Below are 21,539 nucleotides of genomic sequence, written 5' to 3'. Positions count from 1 at the left end.
AGCAGCAGAGAGTATGTGTGTGTCTATGTGTTTGTGTGTGTATATGTGTATGTGGTGATTTTTAAGATTTTATTTATTTATTCATGACAGGAACCAAAAGGAAGGCAGAGACCTAGGCAGAGGGAGAAGCAGGCTCCCTGCAGGGAGCCCAATGTGGGACTTGATCCCAAGACCCCGGGATCCTCAAAGACAGATGCTCAATCACTGAGCCACCCATGTGCCCCCCAAATAATTACTTTTATATCAAAAAAATGAGTACTTAATAGAATGTGAAGTAAAAACATTTTGATTTTCAGTAGGAAACATAAGGTTTCAATGATACCTCCTTTAAACCATAAGGACTAAGGTCCTACTGGAAAAGTCAATGAAATTGTTCAAAATTTCCACTACTGAAAATGTAAACACATCAAGGAAACTGGAAATTCCCTATAGGTATAGAACATTACATTGTTAATCACTTAAGATTTTAATGTAATTTTAAATTAAATCTCTAGTAAAAGTGAAAATGCAGGTGATAGGAAAGTCTGATAATTTGTATATTTATTTGGAGAATTACCTAAAATATATTTTTCAATTACATAGGTAGTAAAATGTAGAAAAAATGATTTCTTCAAATGTCTAGAAGTGATAAGTAAAACATTGGATATTTTTAAAGCTTCATGCCATCGGAAGGATGGCTATGGTGATTTTATTTTACCCTGAATACACTGAAAAAATATGAGCAGTATCAAAGAATTCTATGTTAAGTGTTTCATCACACACAAAAACAAATAGGGCACTGGGCAACTTTTCAATGTGATGGATATATTATGGCATTGAATGTGATGATAGTTTCACAGGTATATACATATCTCCTTCTTATCAAGTCTTAAACAAAATGTGTACATGCTTCTTGTATGTACTCAATGATGCAAAGTACAACCATTTATATGCAGCAATATTTGTTCTCAATAAAGCAGTTTAAAAATTATGTCTAAAATGATATTTAGAAGTACACTAATATACTAATTGTAGACATATATTGATATAATATTTGCATGATATAATGTATTTGAATGAATATAAACCAATTTTTATTTCCCAGATTGTGAATAAATTTTCGAACTCAATAGCTGATGCATTTATCTCTTGAATATATTTTGTATAATACAGTTCCAGATTGTAACAATAGCCTCTAAACCTAGCTCTCTGCCTATAAACTCAATTGCCTACAGTCTAACATGAACTCTTCCACCAGACCTGTCCTTTCATGCAGGACTTCTCTTCACATCATGATATCCTCAAAACCCTCTCTGGTATCTGATCATCCATGCAAACAGCTGTCAGCCTTTCATTAATTGCTCAATGCTACCACATATTTATTAAACCTATATTTTGCCTTGTGCTAAAATGAGTTTTACAAAGGAGGAGAAGGAAGAGGAGTGAAAGAGAGAGAAAAAGAGAGGGAGGGAGGGAAAAAGGGATTGTTTAGCATATTCTGTATTCCATCTCCTTTGGAAATGACTGTAGGTCAGCTGTGGAAGACAGCAATGTAAATAATTTGAGATAAAACAAGGATGTTAGAATACTGAGAAGTATTCACTTAGCCTTTAAAAATACTGGGGAAAAACTATCAGAAAAGAGGAATACTTTAGCATTTTATATTTTAGTCTTTCAATAAAGACTTCGGATGAAAAGAAAACAATGACCTGGTACACAAAGGGAAATGACTCAGAGGCATGAAGGAGCAATACGTTACCATCTGGGAATTGCAGAGTTCGGTTCATATAGAGAAAAATCTGTGCTTCTACTCTGCAACAGAGTGGCAGGAGCCAGATGATGTGTCACCTTAGCTTGCATCTTGTGTGTCACATCAATGACATTTTATAACCTGTGGGGATTGTTAAGAATCTGCATTTTTAACACATACCTCTGCAGATGCCGGATGGATTAGAGTGGCAAGTGAGTGAAGGAGGGATATTTAGGTGAAAGATGATACAACTGAATTACACCGTGTTACTGTAGGAAAGGACAAGTGGGAATCAAATAGACAGCTACCATTCATTAAGCAGTTACTATGCTGTGATGGTTAATTTTATGGGTTAACTTGTCTGGGTTATGGTGTCCAACTGCTTGGTCAAACAAGTCGTGTGAAAGCAGTTTGTAGATGTGATTAACATTTACAATCAGTTGATTTTTAGAAAAGAATAATGTGAGTGATCCTTGTCCAATCAGTGGAAAGGCTTTAACAGCAAAAACAGGTTTCCTGAAGAAGGACTTCTGCCTCAAGACTATAGCTTAAGATTATAAAATTCACTCTTATCTGAGTTTCCAGGCTGCCAGACTGCCCCATAATTGCATGAGCCAGTTCCTGAACATCTCTCTTTCTTTCCTTTCTTCCCTTTAGAGAAAATACACACACACATGCACGCACACACACATAAATATACACACAACATTGGTTCTGTTTTCTGGAGACTCTTGACTTAATGCACACACCCCTATCTTATTTAAACTTCAAACAAAATTGTGAGTGGTCGCAATTTTCTGTAATCTTTATATAAGTAAGCTCAACCTTAGAACTGCAGCCTTTCTTACATCACCAAATGCAAAAGGAATCTGGGCTTGAGCTTAGGCTTTTTCAATTCTTGATATCAAGTTCTGATCAATGAAATGTTTTTCCCTTCTCCAGCTCAAACCTGTTCACGTGATTTTCAAAGTCCTTAAATTCTTGTGGTAGAATTATAAGTTTATTTTATTTTTTTACATATGAATTTATATGAATTCATATACTTATGCAAATTTTAAAAATGTCCTACAGTGGGTGATTTTAACTTTTTTAAGAGAAGGTTACTTTTCAAAAGAGAAAGGACATACCCTCTTAAACCAGAAGCCTTTCCAGCTGAATGATTAAGGTATTTTTCCTGTTTTAGGACCCACTATTTCTTTTAATAAAACATTTACTACACCTAAAGTGGCCTACTCACCACTTGTTCTAAATAATGCATGTCATATTGTGATAGAGTTTAATTTCTTTTTTCCCCACAAAGTTTGCCACATTCAAATTGCCTTCTACCATATCTACTGTTACTGAAAAATTCTCCCTGTGAATTCTAACTTAGACCCTCTTAACTGTAAATTATGTTAATCTCGTACCTCTCTTCTGTACAGCCAGGGATTTCTTTTATAGCAAATAAAATTAAAAACTGAGAATTAAGGAAGAGAAATTAATTGTCTTTAGTTTATAAACACTACAGGACTCTTTAATTATTTTAATGCAAAACTAATTAAAGCATTGTAATGACTCATCTCTAATAAAATCCTATTGCTGAGTTCGCTGATGGCTTCAAATATTGACAAAGCCTGTCATACTCATGTGAAGTGGATGATTAGCATTTGTGGAGATGCATCCTTTAATTTATATTGAATTGATGTTTACATGTACACCAAAGATAAGCTTGACAGATATGAACTATATCCCAAAATTTTCTCAAAAGACTTTGGGATATTATTTAAAAAAGAAAAGATGAAAGAAATGAAGAAAACCTGCCATGGCAATTACTCCTCAACTCTTTCAACCTCCCATACTCTCCCTTCTTTATTCCAATCATTCCAAAAATTATTTTAATAATTTCAGTGTTTTTAGAAAATTACAATATTTAGAAATGTATTATACAGAATGTACTATGAACAAAGCCAAGAAGCATGGGAAATGCCCTCACTTTACTCTGGATGAAAATGAAGTGTCAAGAGGAAACATAACTTGACGAAGGTCACATGGCCAACTGCTTACAGTTGCCCAGTGACAAGGGAGGTCGGGCACCTCTGCCCAGAAAGTCCTCAGTCCCCAAGACGACCACTCGGGGCCCACCTGGGTCAGCTGGCAGCCGGCCAGGTGGGTCAGCAGCCCTTCCAGGGTCCCCCGTCTACCTTGACCTGGCCTATCTGCCCAGCGGGAGCAGTGCCCGGCTAGTGGACGAGGAATTCTTCTGGTGGGTGCGTGCACTCTGCTATGTCATCAGTGGCCAGGACCAGTGCAAGGAAGAGGGCATGCGGGCCATCCTGGATGCACTACTCGCGGGCAAGCAGCAGTGGGACCATGACCTCCAGAGGAAGCCTTGAAGCAGATCTTTGGAGGATAAAGTGACCCTGATCCCCACCTTTGATTCAGTGGCAATGCACGAGTGGTACGAGGAGACGCATGCTCGGCACCAGGGGCTGGGCATCACCGTGCTGGGCAGCAATAGCTCCGTGTCCATGCAGGACGAGGCCTTCCCCGCCTGCAAGGTGGAGTTCTGGCTCCGTTCCCAACACCCACCCCCTCAGCCCAGATTCCGCCACTGTCCCGAGATTCCCCTGCATCAGAAATAAACCAGGTACTCCACTCAAAAAAAAAAAAAAAAGTATTTTTTTTTTATCTCAAGTATATTTACTTCCAGAATATTTTAGGTACAAATGCTTTTCTAATGAAAAGAAACACTATCTAGTAGCAATATATTACTCTACAGCCTTCTTGAGATGTGAAGGCTACTTCCCTATTTCACCAGTCAGCCTTTTAAGGTATTTCTTAGATTTATAAAATTGAATAAAAACAATAATAATGTGTACTTATTAAGGGAAATATTTAGAGTTCCCCAATTAATTATCATAATGAAATGATGATGTAGATATTTCTATTTTATAAATGAGGAATTTGAAGCTCGTAGGAAATAAGAAACATACCTTAACCTACCCAGCTGTTGTTGAAGCAGCACTTAAAAAAACCAACCAACCAAACAAACAAAAAAACGGGGATTCTAACTTCACTTACAGGACTGTGTCAAAGGTCAAAGTTAGGATTAGTCAATCAGAATTATTAAAGACAAATAGTTTGCTATATTGATAAGAGTATCAAGAATTCCAATACTGAGAGATTTACTTACCATTAAAAGCCCTCACTCTTAAAATAGTTTAGTGTATGTACTGCCGAGGCAAGCACAAAATAGTTTAAGTTATATAATGCAAAACTGATAGCATGCTAAAGTAGAGGATAACTATCACTAGCAAGGAAATAAAAGTTTAAAATGTAATTATTAAGATAGATCTAGTAGGCAAATATTAAACACTGTACCTATCACATATAAAACATAAAAGTTTATAATAAGCTATAAATCATATCATAAAATTCAAAATCATTATTACAAACATCTATTTCTGAGCTTTACATATAGTTTTAAAGCCAATTCTACATTTGCATAAATTTAAAAATAAAGATCAAAGTAGTCTATTTGAAAAAAGAACATACAATGAAAATTGAAATAATATTCAAATTAAATTCTACTAAAAATATTAATATCAAACTTGTTGGATGAAGATAAGGTAAATTTAGAGAAAATCTTACAGTATTCAGTATTTATATTAGAAAAATCCAACATTATAATAGAAAGCATCGAATAAATTCAAAATTTGGGTTTTTGAGAAGACAAATGTGAAAATTACAAATATCAAAGTTGATCATGAAAAAAGAAAGTACTTATAAATAATATAGAAAAAGAAAAACAAGTACAAAGATTAAAAGAAGACTTAACAAGTTATAAAAGTATGTTAAAAATTGGAAGTTTAGGTGAAATAGATTTTTAGAAATGTATACATTACTAAAACAGATTTTAGCAATGTAAAACATAATCTTATCACCATAATAGAATAAGTTTTTAAAAGTGTCCCCCCAACACACAAATACCGCACCATATCTAGACACATTCATAGGGTAGCCAGTGCAAGAACATTTTTATAAAATAGAAAATATTAAAATGGGAGAAGCAATAATGCCATTTCTAAGAAATAATATGATAGTCTGGAAAATCTAGTCTGAGGGATATGGTACAAAGGGAACTCTCACATTGTCACTGGTAGGAGTATAAACACTCCAGCAATTTAGAAATCAATTTGGCAGGACGTACTACACTTGAGCATTCACATGCTCTATAACCAAGCAATACCATTTCCTGAGCAATACTCCTTTAAAGTCTTTATACTTTGACCATGAGGCACAGACAAGATTATGGTTTTGGTCAAACTCCTTTATATGTCAGTAATTCTCTTTTGAGTTTGTGATAATTTGAAAATCTAATATGACAAGAAATCTTCCTCTACGAGACCTCTGTCAAGTGTAAACCACCGTCTTAAATTTTTACCCTGAATGATGCTTTAAAAATAAGTAAACTTTGACAACATTATGTAATGGAAGTTCCACAGAACTAGACCTTGGTATTCTGGGATCTCTTCTAGGATTCACTGTCAACTACCAGTTTAATCACACTTAATTGTATAAACTTTTTTTCTTCTTTAATTAATTGATAAAACAATACTGGTATTATTTGATATATTCTTAAACTGGAATACTAGATAAAAGATGGAAGAGTAAATAGAAAACATCAAGTATACCAGGATACTGTGCACAAGGAAGTGGCTTCTGTAGACATTGTCCACAGGCCCATGGCTGACACTATGTGGAAGGTACCAACCCCTGTGCTTACCAGCTGTTGCCCTTGGACACCCCAAGCCGCATACTGCAAGACGGAGTCCTCTACTTCAGGAGGATTTAACTCCCAAACTTCCCTTGAAAAAAGGTAAATATTTTTACATGAACAAATTGACATTTACACCAACAGTTTAGCTGGACAACAGCTCATGAAAACCAGAAAATAAAAGAACTTACCGAGTGTGTATGTTGTAAATCACGTATGAAGCAGTATAGGAATAATGAAAAATCTGAAAATTAAAAAAAAAAAAGAGAGTTAAGGACTGCAGTTTGGAATAAAAGCTCTATCTTAGGATACAGACATGTTCTCAACAAAATCTGGGGAATCCGAGAACTGATTTTAGAGAGAAATCAAAATGTGAAGTATTACAGTTCTGAGCTTTATTCAGGAGCCTCTTGCCTCTTCTGACCATTAGCTCAATCTCTTATTCAATCCACTCTATTCTTAGTAGAATTGTGATTATATTGCTGTCTTGTTCAAAATACTAAATGATTCCTCATTGCCTATAAAATAAAGTTCAAGCTGCTTCATTAATGTTCAAAGATTTTGGTACTTTGGGCTCTACATCCTTTTCCAGCTTTACCATCCACCAACTTCCCTTTACCTGGTCTATACTTCAGTCACATTAGACAAATTCCCCCTATGTATCCTGAACTTGTTCTGTTTTCCCCCCACCCTCCAGAACATCGTAGGGGAAAAGTTAGTGATACTTTATTCAGCATGCAATTATAAAAGCTTTTATCCCTGTAGTGGATGTATACTGCACAGATATTATAATATTGTCAATTAAAACTTCCTGAAAGTCAAATTGTTATTTCTTCTTGCTGCAATAATAGCTTCAATTAAACATGATTGGCCACATATTTGGTAAGGAAATACTAGTGTCATCTCTCTGCATTGAAAGTGCAATCGTTACACCATTTCTTATAGTATTGTGTTTTATAATGAACCTTTATTCTCCTGTTCCTTTTAAAACCACTATTAAATCTAAGATTGACTTTGCTATAGAGTTGTAGAAGCAAAAATATTTTTTCCTGGTGTCTTTTTTGACATTCAAACTGTATTCTATAAAATTCCATATTTGACTACAAATCTTAAACCTTGACTTTACTACCATAGCTGACAAAAAGATAAGAAATGTGACTACCTTCATAAACATTTTTTCCCATCTCAGAAAGTTCTGTTGCCAAAGCAGACTGCCAAGTGAGCATTTCATCTTCCAGGCAGACAAATGTGCTAATGACGTTATGGGTAAAAGGAGTGTGTCTATTCATCCTATTACTTACCTAACAACACGCTCTAGCTGGATTCTAGGCTCACATGCATCTTGAGAGAAAGTTCCTGTGCATTACTATTTAAGCCAGAGCAGGCCAAAACAATCAAGACAAACCAGATGTAACAACTGAATTTTGCTCTCTTTCTATAATTCTTGTTATAGAAGTTGCTGGCTCTTCTTAATATATGAATCCAAAGGACTCCAAACAATGTCCTCCAAAGGGATATACAAACCTACTGTTTGCTTCATAATTCTTAGCCCAATACAACATTTTCCCCCTTAGCTCATGCACTGAGGTGGAAGATCATGATAAAAGAAATTAACCTTGACTTGTGTGCAAGCCCAGAGCAAGCTGCAGTAACAAATTGCAGGGTTTCACCTCTACAGATGTCTTACAAAGCCAGTATTTTGCCATCTGCAGATAATTAGAACCTAGCCCTTTCTTACCAGCTTAGAGCTTTCCTCTAAATCTGCTCATCTTTGGTGTGTGTGTGTGTGTGTGTGTGTGTGTGTGTATTCCCAGCAGATCTCAAATACTTCTTGTTGTATAATTTCTCATCATTACAATAGCACTTGATACTCACAACAGAATACAGCCAGTATGGAGTAGAAGGGATCTTAAACAGGGTTAGAGGTGGAGGTTTCCTTTTGTTTATTTGTTTGCATTGTGTTGCAGAGATTTCAAAAGGGATATTTTCCCAAGAGAATTGGATTTAGCTTTACTGAACATCTGTATTAAGTTGCGCTTGTCTAAAATCACTGTTAATCTGCATTTCTCTCTTTCTCTATCTCTCCCCTGCCCCCCACTCCTTGGATAGCATGTCTATTATTATTATCATTTCCTCATTTCCTTTTATCCTAGATTCCTCTTCTACATTAGCTAGGTAGGTCTTATTTCAGGATGAGAGGATAAAATTGGAGTCATAAAGGTTAGGAACATTCTTTTTCCTGTATGATTGGCTGCTGCATAATGAGAGCCAAACTGAACATCTGATGAGATCCTTGGGGAGAAAGACATTTCACAGTCAGAAATCACATATTCATCACTTCTCTGCAAATGATGCTCCACTGCCTGTTACAGAGTGTGAATGGTTATGGCAAAGGTAGTGGGACTGGGGCAAGCTTGAGAAATAATATGTAAAAACTTGATCAAAGCTTACTCCTGGAAGCTGGCCTTGAGCTGTCCAATCATTAAATCTCATGATGCAAAGGTATTGGGTATAGAGAAACCTTCATAAGATCCTGCAATCATTTCTACATTACCTTGGGAACCGCAAGAAGAAGCTGATTACTTAAGTGTTTACTACTAATAGTAGAATAATTGGTTCTCATTATTTGCTGTAGTCTTTTTTTCTATAAGTCATCGTAAACACTGAGTTAGCAAATACCGAACATAGACTCCTCGAAGAAATAGAGTTAGGTTCCTGTGAGTCTCTGGTTGCAACATTTTCATCAAGTCATCAGTACATAATTTTATTTCATGTATATTTCTTTTTAAAGTCACTGTTTTTAATGTTTAATATTTTTCATTCATTAATACTGAACTCGTGGCCAGCAGCATTATAACTCATGCCTGAATAAAGTTTATCTGACACGTGTGCTTTCCCTGTAAAGTATATCACAGCCTCTTGTACCTGGTGACACACTAGATAGCACTCTAGCACTGTTTAGGGGGGTGGTCATTTTCAACAACAAACCCATTAGCAAAAAACACAAATGCGAAAAACAGCATTTAAAAGACTGTGAAAATAGCAAAAAACACAAATGTGAAAAACAGCATTTAAAAGACTAAAAAGGACGCTTAGTTTACAGTATGACAGCTGAAGGCAAGGAGGCAGAGTGTCATCTTGTTTGATCTCAGCTGGAAAAGTGTGTATCAGGCAACTCAAATGTTCTGCAGCTCTGCACTGTCTAGGAAAACCTAAGAAAGCATAGCGAGTATTGATTTTGAGGTTACAAATAAATTTTAAAAAACAGGTAAATTTGGAAATCTGGAATCCACAAATAATGAAGATGAACTGTACTGGTAATGTAGATGTAGCATGATATGTTACTGGAGGAAAGGAAAAAGCAGGCATATTTAGGGCCTACCAGAACTTGGATAGAAGAACAATACAATTCTCCAGAATGGTGGCATTCATGTTTTATAAATGAAAACTAGCTACTTCCATTCATTTATCAAATATCTGTTAAGTAACTTCTTTGACACAGGTCCTGTACTAAGTACTATTAAAAAAAGATTTTGTTAATAAAGATTATTTAAAAATAGGATAAAATATAAAAGAATATCAATTGATAATTTTAATTTATTACTATATTTTATCTGTCAGTTTATAAATGTTTATTGAATACTAATTATGTGCAAGCTCACGAGTTAAGTACCTTGCCAAATGCAAAAGCCAAAATAAATGTAATTCTGGTCCCCAAGGAGCTCTTGATTCAGCCATGGTGACAAGATTAAGAAACATTACATTAGAGCACTCTGTTGCAGGTCATAAATTAAGACTTGCAGATTATAAATCTATAGACTTTCCAAGATGCAACTGTTCCTTTTGGTTTTAAGATTGTGACTTTAACAATAATTTTTTTTTTCAGTAAAAGTTTTTGAATCGAGCATATACTATATACTGGACATCTGAATGCTTTAAGTATGTTATTTAACATTTAAATGTACCTTAAGAAATAGATAGTCTCATTCACAATTCACATAATAGGCTCTGGAAGCACTGAAAGTTTAAGTAGGAGACACAACAATAATTTGAGCTCACGTCTGTCTGATTATTGTGACTTAATCTCCCTGCACACTCTCTTTCAGGGAGCTGGGATGGGAAGCACGGCTCCAGCTCTGCAAAAGATTCATTTCTGAAAGACCTATTAAGCCATCATCCAAAGATTTATTGACAGGAGTAGGCATGAATTAATTGTGATTACTGCAGTGAAGAGAGATTTCATTTTGGAAAGATGATCTAATAGATCAGATTAAAAATGTAAATCCCCTTCTCCTCTAGCTGTTTTTCACATTTTTTTTTCTTGGAATATCAGTTATTACCTAATACATCTATGGAGATTCATGTCAAGGAGAGTTACAAGAAAAAAGAACAGGACACTAGTAATTTATGATTAAACCAAAGGTTTATATCTCAGGGTGCCAAAGCTTTTCCTACACTGCAGTTAAAATGCCGAATTGGTATAAATAGCATGCATTTTCATGTCCTGGAGGATATTTAAAATGGGATCATGGATTTGCCATTGACTCAAACAGGAAAACTAAAATATGAGGAAGCAAGTCTCTGAGTAAATAGCATTTATGAAAGAATGCCAGTGAGAGAAAAGACCATATAGGCAAAAGGGCATTTGTTTCTCCTGGAAGTAAGTGGTATGATGATGCCAAGTTTGTTCTATGATAATGAAATACCTTTTAAAATGAGTAAGTTGTGCTCGCTTCGGCAGCACATATATTAAAATGAGTAAGTAGTGATTCTGTTGCTGGAAACTTTTTATCTTTATTACACAGTGAAGAACTAGACCATTAGGATACTTTAATGTAATAAATACAATAATAAAATTATAAGCTGCAGCTCTACAAAAATACTTCTAAAGCAGTGTATGATAAAAACTTTGTGAACACTAAATAAGTATTAGTTGAAAGGGAAAAGAAATCTGGTTCGGGAATTAAAGATATATTAATATTTACTGATCAGTATTTTAATTTACTTTCTTTTGTTTTCTCATCTAAAGTTCATTATAAACTTATAGGTGTTTTTCATCCAGGATAGAGTTAGTAAAACCAAGAGTAGAGTCTAAATCTTACATACTACAAATATATAAGGACTGTTTTAATGTGTTACCACAAAAAAAAAGTATTATGTAGGATTATTTAATTGTATCACCAGTATGGTAAGTGGTGGACGTAGTAAAATATTCAAGATGGTGAAATGAAATATAAATGTTGGTGAAAAGGATACAATTTAGGTGTTGCTCAAATTCAGCTCCCTTTATGCCAAAACCTATATAAAAAATAAAATAAAATTGGTAATAAAAAATAAAGACTACCTGCCACAAAACCAATTTAGTCATTCTGTTAGCTTCTAGGCATCATTATGCCATCACCACACAAGATACATAGTAAAATAATATTTATATTTTTCCTTGCCTTAATTGGGTCTAGTTGGGTTCCAATTTGGAAAAATATGGTATTATTTGGGATATTTTAGCATTTATCATGTACTCACTCTGAATTGAATAGTACAGTCACTCTGAATTGAAATATGATACTTTCAGCATACTATGTAAGTAGAAACCTAATGGGAGATTATATTAGGTAAAACGTGTTTCCATTTACTACATTTATTTTATTTACAAAAATGAATGACTGATGATTCAAGTTTAAAAAGCACACCAAAAACTACCTGGGCATCATTTCTCAATTTTAGATAGTACTGCTGTGTCCAGAATATAATCTGACTGGGCTAAATATTATCAACAGTCAGCACAAAGAAGATACTTTATTATATAATAGGAGATCTTTGAGTGAACAGAATACATCATTCTCTCATATATTCCGTGTTAGATAAAGTAACTGATCATCATAAGCAAACTCCCTTCAGGTTATTCTTACAGTTCAGTCCATGAGATGTCTGTAATGCAAAATTTTATTTCAATGATGCTCCATAACCCAAGTTTCTCAATTATTTGACATGGAATTTTCCCATAATATACCTCTGATTAAAGTACCAACCTCATTGACAATGCTACTCTTTGAAATAAAATATTTTCATGTACCAGACCTTTCCATATTAATTAATGCAAATGAGATATTTTCACACCAATTGGCTTTAAACTATTTCCAACGTACCATCACTGAAAATACCTAGTTTGATAACCTGAATAGCATTTAAAGGTCAATTACTAACAGTGGTACAGTAGATTTTCAATGTGTAATGAAATAAATTTATACACCATCTAACCCCATATAAACTAGTTTTCTCTCTAGCCTATCAATGCAAAAATAAATATATTGCAAGGGGACAGAGTGAGGGACAAATGCAACCTTGTTTCTATTCAGTGCTAGAATTAGAAAGGCAAGAATAAAAATCAGTGTTTCCATCTACAGCTATTTTGCAGGTGAGCCAGGTATATAACTTAGAAAAGTGGTCAATTCATTCATTCCCCAGAAACTTTGGTGAAAAAGTCCTTCATTTGAATAGTATCAAACCTTAATTTATGTTTTCTTGAGCAACTTATTTGAAATAGTTAATCTGCTCATCAGAAAAATGCAGAAGGCAGGATATATCCAACAGTTTTGCTATAAAAATTAGAGGAAAAACCATATGGAAATTATTCAGTTATTACATGAGATTATACCAAGAGAAGAGAGCCAGAAAAACCAAAATGTATTTCAATTGGCAACATGTCACTTTTTTGAATAAAAGTCTTACTAACAGAAGGTCCAACATAGCATAAGAAGACCCTTAATTCACCTCCTCCCATAGACACACCAAATATACACCTATATGTAGAGAAATTTCTCCAAAAGAACTGAGGGCTGATTGGATAACTTCTATACAACACTAGAAAGACCACAGAGAGAATGGTAGAAGAGACAGAGATACAGTAATGACAGGAACCCCACTCCCTGATGTGATATCTGCAGTAGGGAGAAATATCACTGAAGGGCAGTGGAACAGACTCTCCCCAGCAAAAAACAAACAAGGAAACAAACAGCAACAAAACAGAAACAAAAACTCCAGCAGTTTAAAGGGCAACTAGAGTCTACGTGGAAAAAAATATCCACTTACTAACCTTAAGATGATCTGACATTCTGGAATCTTCTCTAGGGTCAGAGGTGCTGACGAGCACCACATTTTATGTTCTTTTTCTACAGCACAGATGGGAGTAGGGTCCAGGCATTCTAACTGGCATTCCAGGGCTCCCCAGGGCACCTGGCATTCCTGGCCCACACCAGCTCCAGCTCCAGCTCCAGCTCCAGCAATCCTATCAAGGCAGCCCACTGCTGCATATGTTGGGATCACCCCCAAGCTGCATCTGATTCAGCCCCAGTTGCCTCAGCAAAGCCTTCAGGTATACAAAGTTCATTAAAAAAAAAAAAAAAAAGATACTCTGACACAAGGCTGCTCCTTCAAGTCTAGGAAAGGTAGCTATTCTACCTGATTCATAATATTTTTATTTATTTATTTAACATAGAAAAGCAAACAAAAGAATAAGATAAAACCTCAGGGAAGGAAAACAAAACAAAATAAAACAAAAGCTAATGAAACAGAGACTAGTCATTTACCTGATAAAGACTTTAAAATAATGGTCATAACATATCTCGCCAAAGTGGGAGAAAAATGGAAGAAGAAAGGCCATCAAATCATAATGTAAGTCCAAGAGAAGAAAGGAACAGAGAACTATAAAACAACCAGAAACTAACAAAATAGCTATAAGTACATATTTACCAATAATTACTTTAAATGTAAATGGGTTAAATCAAAAGACATAGGGTGGCTGAAATAAAAAAAAAAAAAAACAAATGAAAACAACAACAAAACAAGAACAGCCATTTTAGCAAATAGTTTAGAGGTTACTCAAAAAATTAAAAGTAGAATTACCATATGATCCAGTAATTCCACTTCTGGGTATTTACCCAAAGAAAACAAAAATACTAATTTGAAAAGATATGTGCACCCTTATGTTTATTTCAGCATTATTTACAATAGCCAAGATATAGAAGCAACCCAAGTGTCCGTCAATAGATAAACAGATAAAGAATATGTAGTATGTCTACATAATGGAATATTACTCTGTCATAAAAAGAATGAGATCTTGCCACTGGAAACAACATAAATAGACCTAGAAGGTATAAGACTAAGTGAAATAGGTCAGACAAAGAAAGATAAATCCATATGATTTCATTCATAGGTGGAATTAAGAAATCAAACAAGAGAAGAGAGAGAGAATGAGACAAACAAAAAACACTCATATATAGAGAACAAATTAGTGATTGCCAGAGAGGACATGGGTGAAAGAGATAAAGAGGATTAAGACTACACTTAACATGATGTGCAATGATTAATAAACAGAATTGTTAAATTATTAGATTGTACACCTGAAACTAATATAACACAGTATGTTAACTATATGTCAAACAAACAAAAAACAAGACCCAGTTATATACTGTCTTCAAGACATATTTTAAACCAAAAGGAATACAGAGACTCAAAGTGAAGAGATGAGAAAAGATTTTCTATGAAAACGAAAAGAAAAAGAGTTGGACTAGTAATACTTATACCAAACAAAATAGAATTTAAAATAGAGTGTTACAAAGACAAAGAAGGATATAACATAACAATAATGTCCTCTAGGAAGAGAACATACAATTTATAAATATTTATGCACCCAACATAGAAGCACCTAATATGTAAAGCAAATATTAACAGACATAAGAAAGAAATTGGCAATAACACAATGATAGTAAGGGACTCTAACATCCCACTTATTCAACAGATAGATCACCTACACCAAAAGCCAATATGGAAACACTGGAAACATTGGCCTTAAAAGACAGAGTAGACTAGGTTTATTTTTTATTTTTTTAGACTAGGTTTATTTAATTAGACATACATATAATATTTAACCCAACTACTGAATATATATTCTTTTCAAATGCACATGGAACATTCTTCATGATGGATCACCTGTTAGGCCATAAAACAAGTAAGTATAAATTCAAGAACATTAAAATCATATCAAGTATCTTTTCTAACTAAAATTTATGAAACTAAAAATCAATTACAAATAGAAAGCTGGAAAAAAACACAAACACATGGAGGTAAAATAACATGCTATTAAAGAATCAATGGGTCAGCAAAGAAATCAAAGAGGAAATAAAAAATAAGAGAAACAAAAATGGAAACACAATATTCCAAAACCTATGGGATGCAGCAAAAGCAGCCCCAATAGGGCTTGCAGGTCAGAAGATACCCACATTTTACATTTTGATTCATTACTAAGTCAGATTCTGGGAAGAATTTATACTGCTGTATGCTACACAAGTATGTATGTGTATGTGTGTGCACTTGTTTGTTTAACATCACAATAAAATGATGTCACCCAGTGTGCTGATTTAGATTCTTTGAAAGACAAAAACAAACACAAAACATCATTTAGAGTTGTAATATGATTATGATTTTGCTTGAATATTTTGTCATAGCTTTTAATATTTTGTGTTTCTTCATTTGTATCTATCAGTGTACTTTCTATGAGGTTATTCATGTTTTTCTTATTGATCTCTAAAAGCTCTTTTTATATTGTAAATTATAATTTTGTTTTAATGAATGCAACAAATATTTTGCCCAAATATTTGTCTTTTCATTGTGTGTGTGTTCTGTGGGAAGACTGAAAATCATCATATGATTATTTAAGTCCATGTACTCTTTCACAAACTTGAATAAATCTGTACAACATACTTAAACTAATGTAACCATGTGTCAACTATACTTACAGTGATTTTCTTAATTAAAAGAAACATTTATTCTCCAAATCTTATTGAGATCATAGTTCATTAAAGATTTAAAATCTTTGACAGTCATAAAATGTATTAATAAGATTTATAAAATATGAAAAAATGAGATTCATATTCTCTTCAGTTTACCTAAAATTGTTTTTTTCTTTAAGATGTGAAATATATATCAAATTGTTTTATTCCCCAAATAATCAGGGAGTTGCCCTATATAATCATTTGGCATTTTTTTCTTTATTATAAAGTTATTACCACATCCCATTTATGCTTGATCTTTTTCTGGATGATTTTCATCTTATTATTTCTTTGCCTTTACCTGACTAAAATCACTATAATATGACTTTAAAATATATTTTCACATCTGAGAGGATTAGGTCATTTTTATCATTTTAATAACATATATACACTCTAAATCTTGATTATTCAAATCCAGGTCTCAATCTTTAAATTCTAGTTAAACTGAGAAGAGGATTCAATATTATGAATGGAAATTTTGTTGTTCATCACCTTTAAAAGAAAACTCAAGTCATTTCTTTTTTCTTTCTTTCTTTCTTTCTTTCTTTCTTTCTTTCTTTCTTTCTTTCTTTCGATTTTGTTTATTGAGGACACAAAGAGGCAGAGACATAGGCAGAAAGAGAAGCAGACTCCCCATGAGAAGCCCAATGCAGGACTCAATTCAATCCAGGACCCTGGGGATCATGACCTGAGCCAAAGGCATATAGATGCTCAACACTGAGCCACCCAGGTGTCCCTCAAATCATTTCTTAAAACACCAGTATTTTGATTGGTGATGAACACCATTTACTTGCTCATGTTTTTATTTAACATCTGTCATCATCACATTAATCTGCATGGTAATACCATAATGAAGATTGTTTGTGGGGTGTTATTAAAGGTTTGTGTGGATTGTGTGTCTGACTCAACCTTTACTGTGCAGACTTGGAAAAGTGACATAACTTTGCTTGTCTTAGTTTCTTAGAGATGATCAATGCTTTTCTTTTAGTAGAAAACTGCTCAGTTTAGAAGTAACTCTTCAGTTACTAGAGGAGTTAATAAAGAGGGAGTCCTATAAAGGAAAAGGATTGTACATTGGAAGTATTTCAGAATAACTGACCTTTTGATAAAAATACAAGCAGACACTAATAAAGATTCATGCTGTCTTTTATATGTTACTTATGAAAAAGTAGCATATACAATTACCTGAATACTAAGCTGATGAGAAATATATGTATATATTTTTTTCCAAAAGGAAACAGAACTCAAGGCTCCCTGCATGGAGCCTGCTTCTCCCTCTCCCTGTGTCTCTGCCCCCCCCCCAACTCTCTGTGTATTCTCATGAATAAATAAATAAATAAAATCTTTAAAAAAAATTCCTCTGATGTCTGTACTTGTAAGGTACCTGATGGCATGAACCTCAAATACATAACAAACTGATTTTCAATCTCACATACTTCATGTATATTCAACTGTCTGGCATGTGGTCCATGCCACCCTGGTTATTACCCAAAACATAAGTGTCTTCCAGAAGAAGCCAAATCTTCACCCCTAAAGCTGAACCAAACCAAATGAATATGAAAATCGCAAAGAGACTGTCCAGAAATCATTAGGTAGATCAGGAACCAGGGCCCGAGGTTCGAGAGTAGACTTTTTCTTCCTTAATAAGCCTAATGCCACAAATATGTAACTATTTGCAAAGGGGAGTTGGTATATATGATTTATACCAAGGATCAGAAGATCAAAGAAAAATTATTTAAAAATTGATGTATGAGACACAGAAATGAAGAAAATAAATCATATTCTCATGTTCAGTAGAAGACACTGAACAAGTTGATGACAAAGACTGGACAAAAGATACAGTTGTCTCAGTGACTTGGTTAAGGCACTTGATGTGCTATCGGGAGTTAGTCTCAGCAACCTACTACATTTCAACTCCAATGATTACATTCTGGATAGGGGAAGGTTTAAGTCCCACATGTGGACAACACAGATGATAAGGGGACCTGCCCCATAAGCTTATTGGGTATATAAATTGAGATAGTGTTTGTGAAGTGCTTGGCATATCTTCAGGATTTAATAAACATTAGATGCTATTATTGTTGTTTCTGTTTTATTAGGAATATCATGCTTGAAATAATTATGATTAGAGTTTTTATTATACAACGTCAATTAACTTAGTCATCCTGAACTACATTGGGTTTTTATTATACAATTCTGAGATAAGTTAATTATACAGCCATTCTTAGAAATATCTAGACTTCTTAAACTCCCAATTAACAATTGCATTCCAGATTATGATACCTGGAATGGAATAAAAAGATAAAAACATTCCTTACAAAATTTCTCCTTAGCCTGTATTATTCGTAATTAGACATGTTCTCCACAATATTAACTCATTGACATGTATTTGTTAGGAAGAAAGCAATTAAATTAACTTCTCCTGAGGCTGAATAAGAGATAGCCAACTCAACGACAAAGCTGCATTTGTTTGTAATACCACTCTATTAAATACCAGCATACCCAAGGATAAGAAACTAAGATCAATGAATAATACAAATGAATAATACAAATAAAATAATAAAATCACTGAAAGCAAAAGCATGTTCTATTAAAAAATCAATTAGATTGATAATCTTATAACAGAACTGACAAAAGAAAAAAAAAAGGAAAACAAAACTAGAAACACTGAAATAAAAAGTATCACCAAACCATTACAAGGCATTAATTACCTTATTGGCAGTAGTTAGTACAGTTCTGTATCTAGAAACTTGATAACTTAAATGGCATGAACAAATTTCTTGAGAGACACAAAACTATAAAACCTTCTCAAAATAAAATAGGCTACCTAAACAATACTATATGTATTAAAGAAATTAAATTAATAGCTAACAAAAATTTGAAACAAAGAAAACTGCAGGTCCAGATCACTTCGTTGGTGAACTCTATTAAGCATTTAATGAAGGATGAATACACACACATTATCAGAATACAGGACAGAATAGAATACTTCTTAATTCATTTTATAAGGCCAGCATTATTTAATACCAAAACCAGATGACGGCATTAAAATGGATACAACTGCTCAATACACTTCATGAATATAGGCACAAAAATCCTCCCCAAAATTCTAATAATATCCTATAAAAGGAGAATATCTAATGAGTTATAAATAGGATTTATTCTAGATGCAAGATTGCTTTAATATATTTCATATTATCAACAGTCTCCCCTAAATCATATTATATATTAACTCATGCAGAAAAATCACTTGACATTCAATATTCATGATTAAAACTTCTGAACAACCATAATTAGAAGCAAAATTCTCAATGTGATAAATAGCATTATCAAAAGCATACAGCTAACGTCATTCTTTATGGTGAAAGATTAAGTGCTCATCCTCTTGGAAATGAGGCAAAGAATCCATTCTCAGCATTCTTGTTGAACATTATACTGGAATTCCTAGCCAGGGCAAGACAATAAAATAACATATATGCTTAATGGAAAGGAAAAAAATGAAACAGTGTCCATTCTCAACAGACATAATTGCTTCTGTAGAAAATACAAAGAAATTACAATAAGTTTCAGAACTGATAAAACAATGATAAGAAATTAACAATGTTAAAGTTTAACATGTCAATGTAGAAAAATGAATCAAAAAGTAACAATAAATAATTGGGAACTAAATTTGAAATTGCAGTACCATTGATAATACTGTCAAAATTATGGAAAAATCTAAAAAAGTACACAGAATTTAAATATAAATCTAAAATATAATATCTCAATATTATCTACATATAAATATAAATATATAAATATGCAGAATGTATATACTTTAAACATGGATGAAACAATGTAAGTATAATGTCATACACAGTATTCATGGGTTGGAACATTCTATGTACTTAAGATGTCAAGTCCCCCAAAACTAATCTATAGATCTAACATAACTCCAAATAAAATTCTAGCAAATTAAAAAAAATGCACATTGACAAACTAATTTTAAAATATATATGAGTTGCAAAAAAGCAAACCAAACCAAAACAAAACTTAGAAAAGCCAAAATAATTTTTCGGAGCAAAGTTGGACGATTCACATAATGTTTTTTCAAGATTCCTTATAAAGGTACAGTGTTCAAAACAATATATTACAGAAATTATAGACACATATCACAGAATAAGATAAAATCTAGAAATATATATACATAGTGAATTTCAAATAAAGATTCCATGGCAAGTCAATGGTTTAATGAAAAAAGAAAAATTAGACTTTTCAGCAAATGGTGCTAGAATAATTTGAGATTTACTTACAAAACAATAAATTTTTATATTTTGCATCATATGTTAAAATTAACTAAGGGTGAATTCTAGACCTCAGTGTAAAACCTATAAGTTCCAAAAGGAAACAACACTGGAGAAAAATCTTTGTGACTTTAAGTTAGGCAAAATTCCTTAGCTAGAAAGCCAAAGCACCATGTATAAATGAAAACAAAACAAAACAAAACAAACTAAACTGGATTTCATCCAAATTAAGAATATCTGATTTTCAAAAAAAATATTTATATTAAAAATCATTTATATCAAAATGAAATGGTTAACTACAGACTGGGAGAAAGTATTTGAAATCTTCTATGATAAAGGATCTGTATCCCAAAAAAAAAAAAAAATAAAGAACTCATAGATAATAAAACCAACTCTCCCAATCAAAACAAATGGGGAAAGATTTGTATAAAAATTTATCCAAAGAAGATATATGGATAGAAATTAAGCATGTGAAAAACATTTCAAGATGATTAGTCATTAGGAAAATTCAAATACCACTACTTACTAAATGGCAATATAATAATACTGACAATACAAAGTAGTAATTATACTGAAAGTGGAAGTTTTAAACATTTTTGGTACCAAATGGTACTTTAGAAAATAATTTCACACTTCTTTATAAAGTTATATATTTACCATAATATTCAACAATCCCCATTCTAAAGTATTTCTCAAAGTGAAACATAAATCTATGTTCATACAAAAACCTGTGTCCAGTGGTTTATGCAAGCTTTTGAGATAATCACAAACACCTTGAAAGTACCCAAATGTTCCTCAACTGGAAAAATAGATGAATAAATTGTGGTATATCAGTTCAATCAAATATAATTTAGAAATAAAAAGAAACAACAATGTGTGGACCTCAAACACACCATGCCAAGTAAGAGAAACCAGATTGAAAAGGCTATATTATTTCTATTTAT

The 21,539-nt window shown here is 33.2% G+C and overlaps 1 protein-coding gene across 1 annotated transcript in view; it reads right to left on the bottom strand.

Moving 5' to 3' along the window:
* Window positions 1–21,539, bottom strand: part of DPP10 (dipeptidyl peptidase like 10) — a 599,711-nt gene that overhangs the window by 134,804 nt on the left and 443,368 nt on the right. Inside the window, exons 6-7 of the mRNA XM_055316192.1 lie at window positions 6,677–6,729; window positions 6,495–6,576 (exon numbers count right to left, since the gene is read on the bottom strand). Coding sequence (XP_055172167.1) covers window positions 6,495–6,576; window positions 6,677–6,729 — 135 coding nt within the window. The remainder of the gene's footprint in view (window positions 1–6,494; window positions 6,577–6,676; window positions 6,730–21,539) is intronic.

Source organism: Nyctereutes procyonoides, unplaced genomic scaffold (genome assembly GCF_905146905.1).
Source record: "Nyctereutes procyonoides isolate TBG_1078 unplaced genomic scaffold, NYPRO_anot_genome, whole genome shotgun sequence".
NCBI lineage: Eukaryota > Metazoa > Chordata > Mammalia > Carnivora > Canidae > Nyctereutes > Nyctereutes procyonoides.
This window is presented reverse-complemented; position numbering and strand designations above follow the sequence as displayed.